This window comes from Pygocentrus nattereri, chromosome 14, assembly GCF_015220715.1.
Source record: "Pygocentrus nattereri isolate fPygNat1 chromosome 14, fPygNat1.pri, whole genome shotgun sequence".
Classification (NCBI taxonomy): domain Eukaryota; kingdom Metazoa; phylum Chordata; class Actinopteri; order Characiformes; family Serrasalmidae; genus Pygocentrus; species Pygocentrus nattereri.
Window position 1 is genome coordinate 29,515,053 of NC_051224.1, and position 23,512 is coordinate 29,538,564.

The 23,512-nt window shown below is 39.2% G+C and overlaps 2 protein-coding genes across 2 annotated transcripts in view; one reads left to right on the forward strand and one right to left on the reverse strand.

Annotated features, from left to right (window-relative positions):
- The window catches only part of stx18 (syntaxin 18), a 41,176-nt gene extending 34,421 nt beyond the window's left edge, over positions 1-6,755 (forward strand). Inside the window, exons 8-11 of the mRNA XM_017705373.1 lie at positions 337-395; positions 2,275-2,344; positions 4,611-4,691; positions 6,026-6,755. Coding sequence (XP_017560862.1) covers positions 337-395; positions 2,275-2,344; positions 4,611-4,691; positions 6,026-6,121 — 306 coding nt within the window. The 3' untranslated portion in view covers positions 6,122-6,755. The remainder of the gene's footprint in view (positions 1-336; positions 396-2,274; positions 2,345-4,610; positions 4,692-6,025) is intronic.
- Positions 6,756-8,332: 1,577 nt separating this feature from the next.
- nsg1 (neuronal vesicle trafficking associated 1) lies at positions 8,333-22,844 on the reverse strand. Its single transcript, XM_017705404.2, has 5 exons — positions 22,669-22,844; positions 22,084-22,231; positions 19,851-19,949; positions 16,195-16,305; positions 8,333-12,185 (listed from the first exon to the last, which is right to left on the reverse strand). Exons 2-5 carry the CDS (start codon positions 22,204-22,206, stop codon positions 11,985-11,987), a joined length of 534 nt encoding a protein of 177 aa, XP_017560893.1. The 5' UTR covers positions 22,207-22,231; positions 22,669-22,844; the 3' UTR covers positions 8,333-11,984.
- Between the last annotated feature and the right edge of the window lie 668 nt (positions 22,845-23,512).

The following is a 23,512-nucleotide window of genomic DNA, read 5'->3' on the forward strand; positions in this document are numbered from 1 at the left end:
GATTATGTCATATAATAACTTCCAGTGATGGAGCTTTTAAAGGAATAAAACTCCTCTGTTTCCTTTCATCGCCACGGTTTCCTATCACATTATGATTCTTTAAGTTTCTGTTAAATATATAGAATTTTGTTAACTGAATTATGCAAAACATTGTGAAAATTCTGGAATTCTCCTTTAAGGATGCATTGTAAACATGTGACAGGCTGAATTAATCTGTCTCTTGGGCCAGTAGTTTGAGACCCCTGATTTAAAGTGTCAGGGTAAGAACAGGAGCAGGACACACAGGCAGTCTACTGTCCCTGTTCTGATGATATGTGTGTGCTTGTGTTTGTTCAGTTTGAGCAGGAGAATAAGAGGCTGGTGAGTGAGATGAACAGTCTGGTGGATGAAGTCAGGTGGGCTTTACACATACGCCTTCATACACATTGCTGTGAAAATGGCACTCTTCTCTTGGTTCGTAATTAAAATGTTATAAGCCTAAATGAACCTGGTACTAGACTTAGGTAAACAGTGAGAGCCTAGTAAAGGATGTAAAACATTCTAATATTTTGCTGACATGAAAGATCAACCTGTATTCTCAGTGGATCTTTGGCTACTGTGAGTAAAACAAAAAGCATCATTTGAATACCATCATTGAAAACAAGAATTGTCACTGTTCAAAGAAAAACCAAAAACCAAAGAAAAATCTCCAAAACTTTACAAGAGAAGGCAAAAAAATGCTCTTTATTTTTTAATATATGTTAATATAAAGAGATTTTATTCTAAGCAATTTTGTAGTACACAGTGTGAAAGGTAGCCGCTGAACTCAAATGATATAGATAAAGGTTTTATTTATTAATTTTTTTGGACAAAGCATTCTTAACTGATTTATTTGTGTTGTATGTAACAGTACCCCAGTATGGGGTTGTGTGTGTGTGTATATGTGTATATATATATATATATATATATATATATATATATATATATATATATATATATATATAATCAAAAGATTCAGAGAATCTGGAGAAATCTCTGCAAGTAAGCGGCAAGGCAGAAAACCAACATTGAATGCCCATGACCTTCGATCCCTCAGGTGGCACTGCATTAAAAACTGACATCATTCTGTAGCAGATATTACCACATGGGCTCAGGAACACTTCAGAAAACCATTGTCAGTGAAGACAGTTCGTCGCTCCATCTATAAGTGCAGGTTAAAACTCTGCCATGCAAAGCGAAAGCCGTATATCAACAACACCCAGAAACGCCGCCGGCTTCTCTGGGCCCGAGCTCATCTGAGATGAACTGACGCAAAGTGGAAAAGTGTCCTGTGGTCTGACGAGTCCACATTTCAAACTGTTTTTGGAAATCATGGACGTCGTGTCCTCCGGGCCAAAGAGGAAAAGGACTGTCCGGTTACTGGGTAACTTGCACATCTGTGAAGGCACCATTAATGCTGAAAGGTACATACAGGTTTGGAGCAACATATGCTGCCATCCAAGCAACGTCTTTTTCAGGGACGTCCCTGCTTATTTCAGCCAGACAATGCCAAGCCACGTTCTGCACGTGTTAAAACAGCGTGGCTTCGTAGTAAAAGAGTGTGGGTACTAGACTGGCCTGCCTGCAGTCCAGACCTGTCTCCCATTGAAAATGTGTGGCACGTTATGAAGCGCAAAACATGACAACGGAGACCCCAGACTGTTGAGCAACTGAAGTTGTACATCAAGCAAGAATGAGAAAGAATTCTGCCTACAAAGCTTCGACAATTATTGTCCTCAGTTCCCAAAGGCTTATTGAGTGTTGTTAAAAGGAAAGGTGATGTGACACAGTGGTAAACATGCCCCTGTCCCAACTTTTTTGGAACGTGTTGCAGGCATCAAATTCAAAATGAGTGAATATTTGCAAAATACAATAAAGTTTATCCGTTTGAACATTAAATATCTTGTCTTTGTAGTATATGCAATTGAATATAGGTTGAAAAGGATTTGCAAATCATCGTGTCCCAACTTCATTGGAATTGGGGTTGTAAAATATATGTATGTATGTATATATGTATATATATATATATATATATATATATATATATATATATATATATATATGTGTGTGTGTGTGTGTGTGTGTGTGTGTGTGTGTGTGTGTGTGTGTGTGTATAGAGAGAGAGAGATAGATGGATCTGAGAAGGTGCTTTTTTGAAATATTTGTAATATCTGGAGATGATTTGAAGGTATGATAAAACTGGATACTGTCCAACCCTTGAATTTATGCATGTTTCTGTATGTTTTTGTTTTACAGGCAAATTGAAGGAAAGGTTGTTGAGATCTCTCGGCTACAGGAGATTTTTGCTGAGAAAGTTCTGCACCAGGTATGTGTATGTATGTGAGTGGCTTATGTCCATCCAACAAAAAATACTCACTGTGGGAACAGTTCTGAAGGGGGTCTACAGCTCATTAATATGCCCCCATCATAGAATGTCCATCCATCCATCCATCCATCCATCCATCCATCCATCCATCATCTTCCGCTTCTCCGGGGTTCGGGTCGTGGGGGCAGCATCTAGGCAATGAGGCCCAGACCTCCCTTTCCCCAGCCACTTCCACTAGCTCCCTGGGGGGGATTCCGAGGCGCTCCCAGGCCAGCTTGGCGATATAGTCATGCCAGCGTGTCCTGGGTCTTCCCCGGGGTCTCCTCCTGGGTGGACTTGCCTGAGACACCTCCCAAGGGAGGCATCCAGGAGGCATCCTAACCAGATGCCCGAACCACCTTAGCTGGCTCCTCTCGATGTGGAGAAGCAGCAGCTCTACTCCGAGTCCATCCCGGATGACCGAACTTCTCACCCTGGAGAGTCCAGACACCCTGCGGAGGAAACTCATTTCGGCCGCTTGTATTCGCAATCTCGTTCTTTCGGTCATTACCCAGTAAATCGAGAGCCTTGCCTTATGGCTCAGCTCTTTCTTTACCACAACAGACCGGTAAAGAGCCCGCATCACTGCTGACCCAGCACCAATCCGCCTGTCAATCTCCCGCTCCCTTGTACCATCACTCGTGAACAAGACCCCGAGATACTTAAACTCCTCCACTTGAGGCAAGAGCTCATCCCCGACCCATAGAGAGCTCTCCACCCTTTCCCACCTGAGAACCATGGCCTCGGATTTGGAGGTACTGATCCTCATCCCAGCCGCTTCACACTCGGCTGCAAACCGATCCAGCGAAAGCTGAAGTTCACGGCCTGAGGTCACCAAACCGGACACCCTCCATCCCCTGACTGCGCCTAGAAATTCTATCCATAAAAATTATGAATAGAACCGGTGACAAAGGGCAGCTCTGACTGAGTCCAACTCTCACTGGGAACGAGTCTGACTTACTGCCGGCCATGCGAACCAAACTCCTGCTTTGTTTGTACAGGTCCTGAATGGCTCATAGCAAAGAGCCATGTACCCTGTACTCCCGAAGCACCTCCCACAGAATACCCCGGGGAACACAGACGATTGCCTTCTCCAAATCCACAAAGCACATGTGGACTGGTTGGGCAAACTCCCATGAACCCTCCAGAATCCTGGAGAGGGTAAAGAGTTGGTCCAGTGTTCCACGACCAGGGCGGAACCCCCACTGCTCCTCCTGAATCCGAGGTTCGACTATAAGCCAGACTCTCTTCTCCAGTACCCCTGCATAGACCTTACCAGGGAGGCTGAGGAGTGTGATTCCCCTGTAGTTGGAACACACCCTCTGGTCCCCCTTTTTAAAAAGAGGCACCACCACCCCAGTCTGCCAATCCAGTGGCACTGCCCCCGATGTCATCATAGAATGTTGCAGTGTAAAATTGTACATATAGCATATCAGTCCAAGAATAAACTTGCCCCTATATATCCTGGCATTGGCCCTGAATGTGACAGCTGTCCTCATAGTACTCATAATCTCTTCTGTGTGTTCTGGGTTCGTGATTTCCTATCCTCATTCCTGAATTCTGTTTCATGATCAGTTATTCATGTCAGATTAACAGAGTTCTGCTAAAGCCTGATAATCAATGTGGTGAGTCAGTTATTAAATTTTAGCGTTACTGGGCTCTGCTAAGGCCTGGGTAGACAGATTAATCAATGCCATGGTCAAGTATTAATCTCAGAGTAACTGAGCTCTGCTAAAGCCTGAGTAGACTTATATATTTCAGTGTTACCAAACCTTTTTTAGGGATGATGGAACTGAACAGTCACCACAGTAGTGGACATGAGTGAAAAGCATGTATGTCACTAATTGAAAATCACACAGCTACACACTTTATATCAAAATAGCAAGATTTTGTTACTGTTGACCAATAACAGCAAGGAACAGTATGAATTAAATAAGGAGAACAACAGTCTAATCAAACAACCCGTCTGCCTAAACAATATGTATTCTAAAAGTATTACTTTTTAAGTACTGTAATGGAATATATTGCTCAATGCATTTCTGGCTGTATTCAGTTTTCAGTCAGCACTATGTTTTTAAAGTATTCTGTGCAGCACTGCACTTGAATTAACAAAGTAATAAAACAACCTTTAAGTTGATGCTGGGGTTTCCCCCAAGGTGAATGTAACTGGAGCACCACTGTGCCAAAGTCTGTGTATATAACAAATCTGTTTGTTACCGCCCTGCAGGAGACGGAGATTGACAATATCCATCAGCTGGTTGTTGGTGCCACTGAAAACGTTAAAGAAGGAAATGAGGACATACGAGAGGTGAGAAAGTTGAAATCACACAGAGTGAGGATAAACCCAGCATTATCATCTAAACACTCTTCATCAGCAGCACAACTCAACATTTTTCCCTAATACTGTTATGGATTACCTGCATATTATCTGGAGCATTTCTTATTAAGAAATATTATATCTTAGAATATTGCACTCTAAATCCAAAGGTCATAACCAGGATACAAAAAGGTAACCATAGTCTGTTATAGTTACAGAAAAAAAACAGTAATCATACTATAGATATGTTATAAAAATATGTTGATTACTAGCCTGTCAGAATTTTAGGTGGTGTTTAAATTCCATATAAATAACTGTGATTAACTGTTTAATCCATACACTGTGTGGAAGCACTTTGTATGTAGCCTAAAATGGACAAGTGTCTAAATACTTGCTTGCTTCTCTTCACTGCATGGCTGACTTGGGCAATTAAGAGTCTTATTAAATGAGGGGGTACAGCCAATGAAAATTAAAAAAAATATATATATATATATATATTTACTCTTGAAAGATGGCAATGGCTTGGCAAAAAAGCAAATGAATTCCTTACCACATTCTAAAGTATGGTGTGCATGTGCTGCTGTGAGTCCCTAAGGCTTAAAAAGGTTGTGTTCAATGTTTAGGTCTTTAATTTAAAATCAACAACATGCTGATGACAAAATTAAGTAATTCGCCACATTTTGACTGAGTTGTCTTCGAATTCTCTTTCACCATTTACTATTAAATGCTAAATTTCCTCCGAGATCAATAAAGTATCTATCTATCTATCTATCTATCTATCTATCTATCTATCTATCTATCTATCTATCTATCTATCTATCTATCTATCTATCTATCTATCTATCTATCTATCTATCTATCTATCTATCTATCTATCTATCTATCTATCTATCTATCTATCTATCTATCTATCTATCTATCTATCTATCTATTGAGCTATTCATCCACTCTGGAAAGGGGTCCAAAGCACAACCATCATTACAAAATGTTTTTCTGAACATCTCCAACTCCCCAAATTTTACATAATGTAGCTTTTCCAACACAGTGATCTTTGAGGCAAGTGGGTGAAGATTTTAGCAATTGGCATGATGCTAATACTTGTTAGCTACATTAGTCTTGCAGCTCCTGTCAAAGGCTAAAGAAGCAAACTTCAGACATCAAATATGTCTTGCCTGATCTATCAGTATCTATCTATTAAAGTAAGGAAACATTGTACACATTTGATCTTAGCCAGAAGTGTTACTGTTACACGATTTTCAATGTCAAAGTGGATCCAGTACATAAGCTTAGTTTTTTTGTGTTGTTTTTTTTTTCTCGGCTCTTAGGCAATCAAGAACAATGCGGGCTTCCGCGTGTGGATCCTGTTCTTCCTAGTCATGTGCTCCTTCTCTCTGCTTTTCCTGGACTGGTATGACAGCTAGGACAGGAAGTGCATCGTCATGCAACCAGAACTGATGTCATCAGATGGGCTCTTTTAGAGACACTATAAATCGCACTAAACCAGACTGCACCCGTTCACGTTATGTTGTAGTGGCATGATGAACAACTCAGTTTCCCTTTAAATATAACATATATTTTCAGAAACCTGACCAGAGCAGCTTCAGTGAAATAGTGAAGGTCACCTTTAGAATTATATTCCAGTCCTGGATCTGAACATGAATGATCTCAATGGCCCCAAATGCTCTATTTGATGAATTTGGAATCGAAATGGATGATTGTAACACTGTATCAGTGCTTTGTTGTGAATTGATTGAGCATTTGCAGCCTTAGTCACCAAATCTCTGTTTAGATCAATCTCTGCTGAAGAAACTGAGAATGATCTTCTCTATCAGTGTTTTCAGCAGGTTTTCTGTTCTTCTACTAAGTATTCTTCTGCTAAGTACAGAGAATGTTGTGAAATTGTCATCCACGGTGATCAGCCATCAACAGTTGGTTGAGTATTCCTTAAACACATCTATTCCTCTTTACACCTGTTTTTGTTTGTGATTGTCCTAACAGAGGTCACGATGAGACTATCAATCAATAAACATTCTAGATGCAGCAAAAGACCCTAAATGTGTTGTTCCTTGAGCATTTTTCTGAAATCAAGGGTATAAATAGGAGATTTGTTCCTCTTTGCTGCAGTGACGGCCTCTACTCTTCTGCGAAGGCTTTACACTAGGTGTTGGACCATTGCTGTAAGGATTTGACTGTATTCAACCACAAGAGCATCACTGAGGTCAAATGCTGATACTGGACGATTAGTTCTGGATCACAAACACCTGTGCAGCTCATCACAGTGGTATTGGATGGAGCTCTGTCACAGAACACAGCTCCACTGCTCTACAGCCCAGTGCTGACAGTTATACCCCTTTAGCCAACACTTGGCTTTGCACGTGGTGATAATAGGCTCATGTATGTCCCATTGTATGGTCAGTTTTGTATTTGTTTGTAGTGGATACACCTTAAAATAACCGAATTCATCAACTGGAAGGGTTTTATGAATTCTTTTGAAGATATGGTGTAGCTAGATTACTGGTATAAAGAACAGAAATGGGGCCCTAATCACTATTAACTACACTGAAAAATCAGGAGTTTTATCATTAAAGACAGTAGTCTCTGTAGTTTCTTTACATACTATGCTAGCCTCCTTTTGCCCTATTTTTCAGTGATCAGGACTCAAACTGAACCACCACATGAGCAGGTATTATTTGAGTGGTGGATCATTCTCAGCACTGCAGTGACACTCATGTGGTGGTGGCGTTAGTGTGTGTTGCACTGTTGTGTTGTACGAGTAGTTCAGACACAGCAGTGCTGCTGGAGTATTTTTAACACTCCGTCCACTCATTGTCCACTCTAATTAGGTTAATTGACAACAGATCAGTACCATGACTGGGTATAAAGAGCATCCCAAAGAGGCTTCCATAAGTAAAGATAGCAAGGGTTTATCTCTCTGTTAAAGATTGCATAGGCAAATCGTGCTGCAATTTAAGGATAATGTTTCTCAACATAAAATAGCAAAGAACTTGGGGATTTCATCATATATGGTAAGTAATATTAAAAGATTCAGAGAATCAGGAGAAATCTCTGTATGCAAGGAACAAGGCTGAAAACCAATATTGGCTGGCCATAATCTTCAGACAGTATCATGTCAGCATTACAGACACAATTCTGTAGTGGAAATCAATGCATTTGCACAGAAAACATTGTCTGATAACAAAGTTTGTTGCTACATCCACAAAATGCAATTTAAAACTCTGCCATGCAAAGAAGAAAACATCTATAAACAGGATCCAGAAATGTCACCACCTTCTTTGGGCCTCATGGCATCCAGGATGGTATGGGGGTGCATTAGTGCACATAGCAGGGATGCTGAAGGACACATACAAGATTTTGAGCAACATATGCTGCCATTCAGATGACGTCTTTTTCAGCAAGACAGTATAAAACCACATTATGCATGTATTTCAACAGCATAGCTCTGGAGTAAGAATGTGGGTGCCAAACTGCTCTGCCAGAAGTCCAGACCTGTCACTCATTAAAAACATTTGGCACATTATGAAACTAGTGTAGTTTCAGACATATCCTTAGATTTGTTAGGAATTCAGTCATTCCCAAATTCTCTTCCAGTAAAGAAAGTCAAGACACCAGCATCAAACATGAACTTTTTTTTATTCAGTTTCTTATCTGTGTACATTTCTTGGTCAGCGTGATGCATCATGCTCTAGCTTCCTCTCCAAACTTGGAACAGCAGGTGGACATTACAAACAGCAGAATAAAAGAATGATGAGAATAACCTGCTAGCTGTAGTTTGAACCAGTGTTTCTTTCTGGAGTTCTACTCCAAATGGTCTAACATCTAATCAGCTACTGTTTCTGTGCAGTTTATTAAGTTATTATTCAAGTCTTCTTCACAAACTCAATATAACTGCTGCAGTTTGGCAAATTGTACTCAGAAAAATGTATCATGATGTCATTAGTCATAATATCATTATATTGCCCACCCTAGCATGACTGAACAATTGAAAAAATCAGTCTAGGCTAGTTTTAGAAATTATCAAATAAATCTGACAAGTCTGTCTGAATTAGGGATGATATAGAACTTGTTTGAGTAGTGTTAAAATGATAGATGCTCATGCCAATAAAAAAACAGCTCATTTTAAAGCTTAGTAGTAGGAAATATACAATAGGATTGGGTATCGGTATCAGTCGATATTCAAGGTTTCAGTATCAGTTTCAATATCAGAAAAAATCAATTCATCAGTATCAAGTCATCTGTAATTGTGGTATAATGAAAGTGTTTAAAAAGCACTAATTCACTTTAAAATTGTTTCACCGCATATATTACATTGATACACTTCACTGAACACCAAAAAAATCTATTACAGTTTAAATGAATAGAAAATGATGAGCACTATTAATGTTTACTGTCCAGATTATAACTGTAAATATTCTTTGTTTTTGTGAGTGCTTTGCAGGGAGACTAAAGTTGTAGGCTGTTTGCTTCCATTGTGACATTTTATTTACTTATTATTTTTAAATTTGCATCATTAAAAACATCATTAATATTGTCTTATGTACCATGGTACATCATTATGACCAGTGTAGCAAGAGTAACTGATTCTGTTAAAAGTTAATGCATCATTTCTACCAAGTTAGCTTTTCACATATAAAGCTGTCGATGCTGCAAGTTGACACTGCACAAAGTTGAAGCTGTAGAAAAGTTTATCGAATGTTACTGGTTACGTCTATGCTTAGCCTAGATGCTATATAAGTACACTGTAGGTACAAGGTATACCTTTATAAGTTACTGGTTCAAAGATGAATGGGGAAGCCAATAATGCTCAACATGGTGTCTGTTCCACTCGTGGAGAAATTCCTGCTCTTCAAGAAAAAAAGCCAGTTTACTTGCTAGTTACACCGTGACCAAGGAAAGACCCCCCATTGTAGAGATCTATGCATGTTCAGTAGCCAGAACAACTTGAAAAAAATTGTTTTTGATTTTTGTCAGACTTTACCAGAAGAGAGTCTGGTGTTGTATGGCCAGAAATAACTACCCGGTGGAATCGCAAAGATGGAGGCTGACTGAACAGATGTTCCTATAAGGACTTTGAAGGTACCTACCAAACTGTAGTCTTTTACTGTAATCTAAGCATATTACTTGACATTAGAGAAGATATTCTCTGTTCTCAGTGGTACATAGAAAAAAAAACAATGTGTTGGCACATCATCCAATGAGGAGAAAATAAGGTACCTCATACAGAATTAGCTCTTAGCATTAGTGCTAAATTTTTATTGTTTGAATTTTTGAAGTTTTTTTTTTTTAGCTTGCTAGCAGTTGTATTTCCGACCTCAAAAGGTAAGCGTATTCTTGGTCTTTTGGTACTTTACGTACTGTAGATAGACAGCTTGCACAGTTACAGCAATTGTCTGACCCAAAGTGAATAATTCTCGGTGGCTGCCATTCAGAACGCTAAAAAGACAATATAAAGATTTTAAGCAATTGAGTTTGCTTGGTTCCGAATTGGCTAGCTAAAGTCTTTCTATACCAGGCATGTCAAACTGGGGACCTTCCGGGCCAAAGTGTTGCAGAGATTAGCATTTACCCCTCATTTAACACTCTGAGTTTAGTTCATGAAGACCTTACTAATTAGCTGATGAGCTGAGTCAGGTGTGTTTAATGAGGTAGTGTGCTGAAGTCGGCAGTGTTTTGGCCTGCAGTGACTGGGTCCTCACATGTGTTCCATACGGTGATGTCCTCTTCTCCAGCCTAGCTAAATACAACCCTTTTGGAGGCAGCACACCTCAGAGCAAATTGCAGATGTCATCTTTTGATGCGAGATTAGTTAAACATACGTTACGCGCGAGCAAACATATCCAAAAGTAATTTTAAGTGTAATGTGTTTACTTTTAACAGCGTCAACTATTTATTATACTGGTAAGCATCCCATCCATGGTCTGAACCTGCACACTGAGATCCCTGTCTGTTTATGAGTGTGAGAGAGAGAGAGAGAGAGAGAGAGAGAGAGAGAGAAAGAGAGAGAGAAAGAGAGAGAGTAGTAGTGTGTAGCTTGGACCAGTATGAGATATGTGGGGTGGGGGGTGGGGGGGGTGTTGGCATAGTGACAGTCTAAACCCAACCTGCTGATGTTATAGTAATTCAAGTTTGCCAGCAAAAAACATTCAGATAGGGAAGCTTCACTTACACCAGGCGGAGCTTTGATTATGTGTGTGTGTTGGAGTAAGTATATACACAGTACCTGGTAAAGTTTGGACACAGGATTTCCCTTATTTCACATTTCAGAAAAATTCTATAAAATAGTTGGGTCTTCCAACTTTTAGACACACCTGTTACTTATAGGCTAGCAGGGCTAATAGTACAGCACTCACAAAATGTTCTTTGAGCAATGTAATAAAAGAGCCATTACAGTTCCCTAAAAGAACTAAGTCTGTAAATGAGATGTAAATGTGAATATGAAGAACCCTTTAAAGGTTCACATTATCAAGCATCTTTCACGCTCACACAAAAATGGTTCTTTAGGGAACAAAAAATGCTAAGAATGCTTTCTGTCACTTTTATTTTGAAGAGTGAGAGTTTAGGCTTGCGGCTTAAGCCAGTTATTGTTCTACTCATGTGAAAAGCCACAAAATACACATTAAAATGTAATCAACTATTACATCATCCATGTTAAATCAAAGCAAAAAGCCTGATGGGTTTATCTTGACAAACCTCTCAATACTGAGGAAAACAATGAAAACATTTCTTGTGAGTCATCCTTATTTTATGACTGTGCCAATATTATAAAAAGTCAGACACAGTTACAGTAATAGAGCTGACTTGGGGGTTATGTTATTTTTCTAATTATTTTCTCTCTCTCAAATACTTCAGACTCATAGAGTTGAGTTGTCTTCTCACAGTGGAAGGATGGACAGAAACACCTGTGGATTGTTTTCAGATCTGAAGCAAGTGGAGCTTGATTTTCTCCTTGATTTGGCCGCTAAAAACAACTTGAAGAGTGTTTCAAAAATGACATTTGTAAACTGAACATTTTTGCTGAATATTAAATGTATTCAGTTATGATCCTAACATTTCCATTAGTCATTTTCAGGTGTTAAAGCATAAGCCTAATATCTAACATCTAAATATATTTAAGACTTATTATTGCAGACTATACATTTAAGCAGGTGTGACCAAACTATTGACTGGTACTGTATATACGTGCTTAAGCATGAAAGTGTGTGTGTGTGTGTGTGTGTGTGTGTGTGTGTGTGTGTGTGTGTGTGTGTGTGTGTGTGTGTGTGTGTTTTAGGCCAGGTTCTGCTCTGTCTTGGTCTGTAGCTGTGAGAGTTTTTCCTCGGCGGTGATGCTGAGCCAGGGTGAAACAGCTCGTGTAATGGTCTGCTTGGCCACGTTGTAGTGGTTTATGATGGTGAACAGACGTCCACGGCTGGCTGGACCCTGAGGGGGGTAGTAACTATACACCCCCGCTGGGACACACCGGCTCTGCTGCAGGGAGAAGAGAAGGAGGGGGAGAGGTAGAGTGATGCTTTGGCAAGAAATCAAATACACAATGTACTCAAACAGCCAAGAAATTTGCTTGTTTAGTTTTGCACTGCAGCAATGAGGATAATATAGCTAACAAGTGATGAAAGCTTATAGTGTATAGCAGAGGACAAAATCTAGTTCTGACTAAAATAAACCCAAAGTTCAACATGAAACGTGCACCAGAATGGCTGCCTATATTCTCAGAAAGCGCAAGACCGTGAAATGCTCATTAAGAACAGTCTTTAATATAATATATTTTACCTCATGCAACACGAAGAATTTGCCTTGCGTGGACAATTTTTTCAAAGAGATTTTAAAAGTTTTTAAACTTTTTAACATTAGCTAATAGCCACACAATGGACTAATCATTATTGATTTACTGCTATTGACTTGTGTTAGTCTGTTTATATTGCACATTTGTAGGCAAGAAATTTGATGTAACTGGACCTTCCAAAATGAAACAAAAAACAAGTTGACTAACTCTGGCGTTCTGTAGTGCAAACTGTATGCCTACATGCCTACACTTGCTTCAAACTTGTCAAGTTCAGCATCTCAAATGCAATTGTTGACATGTTAAAGTTTCCAGGGTGGCTGCAGCTATTGTTTTTTAGCTATGCTATGCACTGTAATATATTTATAGATAGCATAAAGATAGATAAATATCACACAGTGTCAAAAACCACTTAAGCAAATATATTGTAGATCACTTAAAGCTACACTATGTAAGTTTTAGGGGTTTGGAAACCTCTCTGTGTAATTGCAAGCAACATGTGGAAGACCATTTTGTAACATGGGTTGTACTTCAAACCCCTTCCCTGAGTGGATAAAGCTGATGATTGTGAGTGTATGGAAAGAGCATTCAAAGAGAACTTGGTGAATGGAACATAAGCTCATTATCTACTATGGTCATCATATCTTCATCCTGATTTTGAGATCATTTTGTCCCAGTTTATCCCAAGAAACGTTGTAGTGTTTAATTATACCTGCTTGTTGTGTTGTGAACGTCCAGAGCACATAGTTGCTAAGACCATGCTACAGTAATAACATCACAAAGTTTGAGTAAGTATAATGTAATTCAGCAAATAAATAAATAAACAAACAAACAAACAGCATCACACTGTGTGTTTTGGACTCCACGTTTTACATAAATGGCTCAGCACATTTATGCCCTGCTTACTTTGTTAACGCTAAATGTAATGCAAAGATCACACCAATGAGCCAAAACATCATGACCAATCAGGAATAAAGCAAATAACAGGATTATCATGTCAAAGTCTGAGATATAAAAGATGGGGAGTGAAAAATTGGTTCTCCAAGTTGAAGTGTGGAGAAATAGGTAGGCGTAAAGACCTGAGTGACTTTAACAAGACACCAATGATTATGGCCAGATGCCAGGGTCCATGTGATTGGCAGGAGTTGAACCGACTTGACAGCACTTAATACAAATGACAGTGTATTGTTTATTTGTTTTTTTTTCCCAGATAATTAAATTACTTACTAACCACTAGGAACTGGCATATTCTCATATTCTCAGATGTGTTTTTTGGTTTCTCTCTCTCTCTCTCTCTCTCTCTGTTTCTCCATGTCTCTCTATCCCTTTGCTATCTGTTATGTTAATCTATGTGTAGGCAGCTACACCGCAAGCCTACTCTTATAATCTGTAAAGTGGTTGCTTTTTGCCTTCTACTGCTGCTATGGGACAGGAGGAGATTGCAGAGATACAGGAAATGGAAAGCCATCATGTGGTAAAATCCAATTAAAGACTGTGTGGGGAATATATGTGTGTGGAGGGTGTATTATGAGGAACAATCATGTCAGCTATGAGCTCTTGGTTTTCAGAGCAGCTGAAAAGCAGCTGAAAAACCATCATGTTTGCAGTGTTTCCTGTTGGTTGTTCACTGTGTAGATGTAATATTTATGTTAAGATGGATTTGTAAGGAATTTTCTCAGGCCTAATTTAGCAGTACTGTCTGTTGAAGAGAGATAGCAGTGGGCAATAGGACCATATTTTATTGTTATTGTGATAATGTCACAACATGCTTTTCAAAGCATATTGTGGATATGATCAGTACTTAAAAAAAAAAGCACTGACTACATGTTTCTTTACAAAGTAAGCATTTTATGCCTGTTGAATTGTATTTAGTTTGTAAAATAATGAATAAAAGTTATTGTAGTTGTGGATTTTTTATTACTACAGTAATTTTTATATGTGGTACAGACACAGATTTTATCTGTTCCATCTCATTTAATCTTAGTAAAACATACCATATACATATCATAATGCACATTTCATATTGTGAAATGTCTTAAAATATTATAATATTTTGGTCATATTGCCCATCCCTAATGGGAGACTTTCTTTAGAAGTTTAGAATATTATCACATTTTCCAAGTCAAACATGATACAAGGGATGGTTTTGAAGCTATCTAAGCATTTTTTTGCTTGCTGAAAGTTGAGGATTACAGGCCTATCACAATTATATAATCAGTTAATCACAATTATTTCAGATGACTGTAGCTACTCAAGATGATCAAACTGATTTTCCACAGTTATTTGTTTCATTATGCTTGCACAAACAACATAATGAATTGGGTTGAGGCAAATACTTGTAAACAAAGGTGTGCAGTAAATGTTTTCTTGAGACATAATAGGGCTAACTTCTAAATTGGTGCTTTAACATGTTTAAAGAGCAATGCTGAGTAATGTTCATTTGTTAGCTATAAAGCTAATTCTAACATTTTAGCTTTTATGCTAGCAGAATGAGTGTTTTTTGTTCTGCACCATTGAATCAACATAGTACCATCAGTGTAACTAGTAAAGTAAACATAGCTAGCAAGTAAGAAGTCTAATCAATCAATTTGGACACTTCAAGTCAAAATATGAAATTGTTAATTGCAGTTATTTAGTCGACAATTCATCCTCAGCTAAAACTTCATGACCGTGACAGCTGCAGGTGGTGGTACGGGGACGTGAAACATAATTTTAAGGCTTAATATTTTTCTTCACCTGCTGATGCATGGCGATCAGAAACCAGAAGACGTTTTAGACATGAGCAAGCTTATTTTGAAAGAAGATTGCAGGAAAACAGGAAGGTAAAAGGGTCAATTTTGGTTTCAGGTTAACTTTAAGGGGAGCGAATAGATGAAGGCTCAGACCTCCAAAATGTGCTTACAGGATATTTACCAAGAGAATAACACAATTTCTGCTCTTTCAGATTCCACATAATCACTCCTAAATGATTAAATATTACTTCCTATATTCTGTTTCTTTTAGTTAGTATAGTTTTATACCCGTGTCTAATGTTTTGATGCAAAACACTTTTTTTATGAACATTCACTGCTCCACCGTTACACTGTAACACGATTTTTCTAATTTTCTGCATAACGAAATAGATATAAATAAAGTCATGCTGGAGTCAGAATGTTGGTGATAGGAATCAGACTTCTGAATGGTTTAATGCTTCTACAAATTACACATTTATTACATGCAACTGACACAAATACGTTGTCTGATATCAGAAATGTGTTAGGATAGGGGCCGTTGTTATGTTGTAGATCTCAAGAACCATGGTTCACCACAAATGTAAAGAAGTTTGATTTGGTATATTTCTCTAGATGGAAGCATTTCACATCAGAAATCTGTGAATGACTCTGCTCCCATCTCAACAACTTCAATTATGCAGAAATTTTCCCAATTCAGCTGAATTATCCATTAAAGACTGCATTTGTACTACATTATTCCCAAGGCAGCTCTTTAATCAGTTTGTCCTTCAGTTTTGCAGTTTTTGCAAAGAAAAAAGGGAAAATCTAAGCAGCTTTTCATTTAATATGTTAAGGTACTGCAGCCCAACAAAGAAAAGCTGCTCACTTATTACAAACATTTTGAAAAGCTTGTGCTTCTGGCTGCATGGCTGAATAATTCAGTTCTGCTAAACAGCTAAAAGTGCATTCATGCTTGCAAAGATCTTACCACATAGGTGAATCCATCGGGGCAGGGCTGCTCATATTGATACACCTTAAACACGACAAGGAACACGACACACACCAGGAACGCCAGAGCACACACCACCAGCAGAGCCATCTGTACACACACAGACACAGCAGTCTATCAGTCAATCAAATATACATGCTGGCTCCTATTAGGCTACATTCAGATGGTGGAGTGTATTCTGCCAAGAATGGTGCCAGTACTTGAATACTGAACTCATTTGCTGCTTCAAGTCATGTCTGAATGTGTATTATTATTACATTATTATTATTATTATTATTATGCATAAGTACACATGAACGGCACCACACAGTTATAATAACTAGGGGCAAAATTATATTTTTCGATGAGGCCTGACTTTCTGCATTGGCAGCAGTTTGAAAAGATGTTCAAAGTTGAGTTGTTGACTAGGTGTATTTTAGTTTTTCAGCAGTGAACACACATGCAAAATCCCGCTCTCAACATGTGAAAATATGAGCTTCTTACTGCCTAAAAACCAATCAACCAGTCAAAAACCAAGAGGAACCTCTGCTATTTATTGTGCTACAGTAACCAAAAAAACTTGCCCTCTTTGACCACAGAGAAGCAAAAGTAAACAAATAAGCATTGTTCATCATGTTTATCTTATTTCTGACCAAAAACAGCTGAACATGTACCATGACATACTTACAGCTTCCAAGGCGTAGGTAGGAAATTCTGAGGAAGACTTTTCAACTATTCAGCTATTTGTTACATTTCATTATGTGCATCTTTTATCTGATGTAACAGAGCTAAGTTAGCGTTCTCCACCAAGTGTGTTGAGCTGTCCAATGATGTTAAACTAGTGGCAGTTTGAAAAGATGTGGTGGTGCTTCATGTGTTTCGAAGCAAGCATGTGTTAGCTTGCACACTCCCAGCTTAGTAGAATTAAGTGAACATGGAGACTGAGCCAGTGGATGGAATGACTAAAATGTGTAGAAAATTGGGTACAAATAAAAATATAGATAGAAGTAGCATTTGCAGACATCTTGATGGCTAAATTTTGTAAGTATTTTTGTCCATTTTAATAGGTAGCAGTATGACCTGTAGTTGCACGTGAAGGACGCTGTTACTAAACATGAGGCACAAAACCTGTCTTCGCTGATTCACTACATTTTATATAAGAAGATAATGTCTAGATTTGTTTTTTTCCCTGAACTATTCCTTTAAAGGCCTTGTCAAGCTCTGTCCTTTATTCATGACTGAACAGAGAACTAGCTTTTCTTCTCCTATACCGAAGTCATTGAGCTGTGATCTGAGCTGATGACTCAGCAGAGGATATTTTTGTAAGAGACAAGAGGAGCGTTTTCAGTGACAAATGGGTTGCTTTGTTCTGCTAAGCCTAAGCTCGCTTTGCTTTAAAAGTCACTTTCAGAAGTGTTTGCATGTGTGTGTGAAAATATTCAAGTGTTGCTCCTTTGTCTCTTTATATTACGTAAGTAACAGGTATCTGGTTTGTTTGCAGCGAAAACAGTACAAGAGCTGTAGGCCTGCTGTCTTATGTGCACAAGTATGTGTGTGCATGTGTGTTTTTAGCATCCAGGCAAATCTCCAAGCTCAGTGTGAAGCATCTCAGCAGATAAAGAGCTCACAGTATGGCTGGCGATGACACCAACACACCAACACACTCTTCATCCGCACAGGGAAACACACATATGCACGCATGCACATTAGGGGTGTAAATATCTGACCTCACGTTGATTCAATTTGATTAGAATTCATTAGAAAACAGTTGACTACATCACAAAATCTCACCATGTCACCATGATCGGATTCAATCAAATGTGCCACTTTGAACCACACAATGCCACATAAGAATCACTTTTTGTTCCCTACAGAACCATGTTTGAAAAAGAGATCTGTGAAGTAAACATAAAGTGAAGGTTCTACACTAATTTAAGGTTTCTATCAAGAACCTTCTACATTATGTTCACTTACAAAACAGTTCTCTAAAAACCTTCCATTGAAAGATTCTCCATGGAACCAAAGGTTTTCCCATGGCAAAAAAAAACACCTTTGTTTTTCATAGGGTTGCATCTGAAGTTTGTTTTTCAGGCAACAGACATAAAGGAATGGTCAGTCTTGTAGGGTCAGCCTCAACACAGATACCAGACTGATGAGTCCTGGCTGAGGATGTACCTGGCTCAGTCAGCTACATTACACAGCATTATAGTCTCTGTGCAAGCTACAGACCAGCTGGTACCGAGGCATAAATTACTGACATTTTTCCAAATTCCTGCAGTGACTGAAAGCTGGAAGCAGAAGTATATGGAGTTGACTTCTTTTTCTTACCTGTACGTATGCCAGAATGTAGCTGCTGCTCCATTTAAGATGGAAAATTACAACAAAAAGCTGTCAAATAAAAAGACAACTTGACGTTTGTAGAAATTTAGCCACGATTCTACATTTAGCACCGTTTTTGCCAGAAAGCAATTTTGACATTGTTTATATCTTATATTGTTCAGTTTTGTTTTCAGATGTAAAGTACCTGATAGACCTGGCTTGTAATTTACTCACTCACTCACTCACTCACTCACTCACTCACTCACTCACTCACTCACTCACTCATTCATGTTTAACAAACCTGTCCACAAGGGGGAGCTACTGGCACTCTATAGTGAAAACAACATTGTGTTAGCTGAAATGACTGAGTCTATTGAGCATTATAGACATGCGAGATGTGCGTGCTTTATAAAACTTTTGGGGAACTACATGCTGGTGTATTGCATCAATAACACTTGTTACTATTTCACACAATAAAATATTTCAGTCCTATAAAAATACGTTTCCTTAAGCATCTACATTTTCTATATGATCACTGTCCAAAGAAAAACACCTTCAAATCGGCAAATCTCCCAGGGGAGCGCAAAAATGTTCTTATCTTTTAATGCAAGCTAATGTAACATGGTGTTATTCCAAGCAATTTGGTCTATTAAGCATGACATTTTTACCCAGTGTGAAAGGCAGCTGAGCTCCAATTATTTAGAACACTAAAAATGTCAAAAAAAAAGAGAAGATACTTGTTTTTTTGGACAGCAGTGATATGCACATACTGCCTGTGTGCTTAACCAAACACGCTGCCAAGTTGCTAATTAAGAAGAAAAAATCTGGACTGTCAAATATCTCACACTTGCTCCTTCTGTTTCCTCTCCTCTTTCGCTTCTTCCCTCTCTCTCTTTCTCTTTTACTGCCTCTCGGAGATGGAACAGCGTTACCTAGTAACCGAAACCAGTTGGGGGAGGGGGAGGGGGGGTGGTGGATTTCTCAAGGGAGGGACACCGGATGCTGAAAGCACACATGCACACAGGCAGTTTTTTCCTCTCACAGTCCTATGTGTTTGTCTTTCTCACTCAACAAAACAGTACTGATTGCAACTCAGCGGAGCTGCACAAAATTACCAGTATTGTAATTACACTGGAACATATTGCAATTGTGATATTAATGCCTTGATTCATCCAAACACTCCTCTGGAACTGTGACTGGCCACTGTTCACAGTACAGAGTAAACAAAAACATTGTGATTCGTTAGAGGGCTCATTTGCACATTGAATACTGAAAGGCCAATACTGCGATTAACTCTAAAAGACAGTATATTCTCTTCCTTCCTCCTACTTCCTTACTTTGATCCGTTCAGATACTCCGTCCACGACAGTGATTTTTGGATGGAATTTCTCCTTTTTCCTCTCCTCGCTGTAGTCTGCCTTCGTCTTCACCACCACCTGATGCACACAGTGACACCAACATGAATAATGTTATTTCTAGTTACTGCTGTCACACTGTTACACTTTTTCTAACAGTGGCTAGATTTTATGTTACGTCCCTAAAAACAAACAGCTTTACACTCATCAATAGTCAGATGAATATTGAAGTTTTGCATTTCGTCGGGCATGTAGTCAGTTTAACATCATTCCAAAAGTGTTTTGTTGTCATTTTGTGGGTGCAGTGTTAAATGCTGCTTGCTGTTTCCGGGACAGCACTCTGATTTCTTTCGCTTTCCTTATTTTGAAAACAGAGTAAGGGTATACATGCACTGAAAAATTGGATTAGCTAAAATCCAGCTCCCTTATAATCAGATTTCTAGAAATACAAAATGGCCTTAATCCAAGCTAAGAAATTAAAATACGCTGTTTACATGACTGCTTGAATAATGAGGTAAATGCTGAATTTTACATTATTGGCGTGCATGTAAACGCACTCTTTGAGAAAAATTAACAGCTATGTTGTGGCCTGTGGTAAACACAAAATGTGGTAACATTTTGTCCTATGTATTTTTTGACACTAGATACTTTGAATTATGAGGTCATTTAGCAGTGAAAATATGAATAATGCTACATACATTGCATGAAAGTTAGTCTACTATTAAACAACAACACTGTTAGATACCAACTCCATCTACTTTAACTATAGCCTAATAGAGCCAAAACAGCTTAATTATCACACTTGACAAAGCTAACTAATTTCATGGGTAATTTGGTGAGGCTGAGAGTTATTTCAGTGAGAGATGCTATTAAGATGAGAAATGTGGTTGAAATATGAATAGGAAAGCTCATAATGCTCAACATGGTGTCTGATTTGGAGAAGGTTTTTAAAGAAAAAGAGCCAATCAGCTTGCTGGTTATACCAAAAGCGAGGAGAGCCCTCCCCTCATTGCGGAGATCTGCACAAGCACAGTGGCCAGAACAACCAGTTATTTAGCCAAATGCTATAAACTATTTATGAGGTTTTTGTCACATTTTCCCAGTGACATCAAATATGTTTTTGAAACAGTAATTTGACCTTCAGTTTCAAGGTTTTGAGTTGCTCCCTATTCAAAGCAGTAGGAGTCTGGTATTGCACAGCTGGAAATAACTGTGGTGGCATTGCAAAAATGGCCACAGAGTAAACAGACTTTCCTAGGTCTATGCATTAACTTGCATGTAGCAATAGTTTTAATTTTTTGTAGTGCTGTAGGACTTAAATCTGGTCTCAAGACCGTAAATGAATGGTCTTGGTCTTGTCTCTGCCTTGACATCTCTTTGACTCTGTCTTGTCTTGGCCTAAGGATAGGGTGGATTCGAAAATTGTTCTTGAGACAGGCAAAGAGAAATGCTTCTGTCTGAAGTAACTGGAAATGGAACAGTTTTCTATCTTTACTGAATATCAACAGTCTTATCCCGGTCTCACCGCCCCTGGTCTTGGTCTTGATCTTGACTCAGACTCATCTCTAATGGTCTTGTGTATAACACTAGTGTTTTGGCTCCTGAATGACCTCACAGTACAGTGGATCTTATCACATTCAGACATCCATATGGCGATGTCCATACAGCAAAATGTATGGACAAAATGTAAAAAAGACCAGCTTGGATTTGGAGTTCATAATATGTGTACGATGCTGACGACAGAATGATAACACACCTTCAGAATGTGTAGAGAGGAGAACTGCCACTCAGTAATGTTTTCTGGATTTGTCAAACACTAGAGGGCGCTCTCTAGAGAGCTCAAAATGAATGGGCTACTATGGAGCATGTCAGCAAAATCATAATGTGTAAATGTGTGTTCATGACATCAGTGAGCATGAACCATATCACTCAGCCAGGTCTCCAACCAATCAGCACTTAGTAGTTGCTTTTCATCCTTCTGTTTTCTAAAATTAAACAAAGGTCCTGAGCAAGTGGTTGGAAGCTATTTTAACTCCTTGTTTTTAGCCGCTCAGGTCCTCTTACACCCACTCATTAAGGACTTGCTTGTGAGCGGCATTTTGCACCCATGATTTTGATACACTCAGAGAAATAGAAAGGGGCCAGCCTCCCCTTAAACTGGCCTCTGGCATGAACACCGTACTGTGGAAATGGCTGTTGCTCAGTGGCGCCTCACCATGTCCGGCGGAGGGAGCTGCAGCTGTGCAGCGTCCAGAGGAGTCATGAGTGGGATGGTGTCAAACCCCTCCTCCGCTCCCGTGCTCTTCTTTTCGCTCACAGTAATCCCCAGCTTCACCATTTTGCTACCCACCGTGATCCTCCTCCTGCAGACACACACACACACACACACACCCACACACACACACACACACACACACACAGTTTCTATAACCTGTCGAAATTCCATGCAGTGAAAATACAGTTGTGCTATAAGGTGCCCTCTAGCGGTCAAGCTAAGAAATGCACACTGGCCAGTTTACCAGTTATTGTTATTATTAGATAAGAACGACCTAAATTAAGGGGGAAAAGGCTAAAAACTCAGCAAATTAGCTGAACAATCATATTCCCTAATGATGCATCATGATGCATAATAACAGTGATGCACAATGATGCAATATATGATACACCGCCAAGCCCAATTATACAGTGATGCATAGTCATCCACTGTGATGCAAAACCATTCATTGTGATACATCCCTCATCCAGTGCTGTGCTGTTTACTGGCAGGAGCCCTTATAGTTTGCCTTCGTCGCGCTCCTACCTTTCCAAGAAAGCGCTTCCCAATCCCGCACGCTTCGTTCCCAGTCGACCCGCCCGGAGCTCGTGCTCTGCTGCGGAAGACTTCGCGCGTCCTTTGTGCGTTTGGAGCGCCGGTGGAAGGTGTGTGTGACTGTGCGTGAGTGTGTGTGAGTGATTGAGTGATGTAATGGCCTGGCGAATGAATTTGCCTCAACACAGCTAGGGGTGGAGCAGCGAGCTGCGCTTTAACAACGCAGATGTACACCGCCAGCCTCACAGGCATGAGGTTATTATGCGTTGCTGTCATTTTAACAAAGTCTTCATTTCTGATACAAATAGGTACTCACAGGCATCACTGAGGTACAGAAGGTATTTTGCTGTAGATTCAGACTGGCCCTGAGGCGTGAGGGATCTGAGAACCCAGGCAGCACTCTAATTAACATTAATATGCAAACGACATTAACGTTTAATAAAACTTCAAATTGGCACCAACACCACCCGAGTCATTTTTCAATCCATAGAGAAGCATATTACTACAGATAAATATTGTTAAAACAATCCAGCTTTATCCCCAGAACGTTCTATTTTGGTTGTGGGAACGTTGTGGGAATGTTCCCTCAACATGTGGCTAAGTTAGCTATCAATCCAGTTTTCTTAACGTTGAGTGCTCTAAAAAATAAAATCACAAAATCAACTAGTGTTTTTAACAAGCTGTTGTACAAAAAGTGTATTTAAGCAATAGACCATTGCAGTCGTGTCGGCGCCATATTGTGAGCATCAGATGAAGAACAGAGAACTGCAGGTAAACCTGCCGATGTTGTTCTGATTCCTTTTCATCTGCCCTTAGTCTGAACATGGAAATGTTT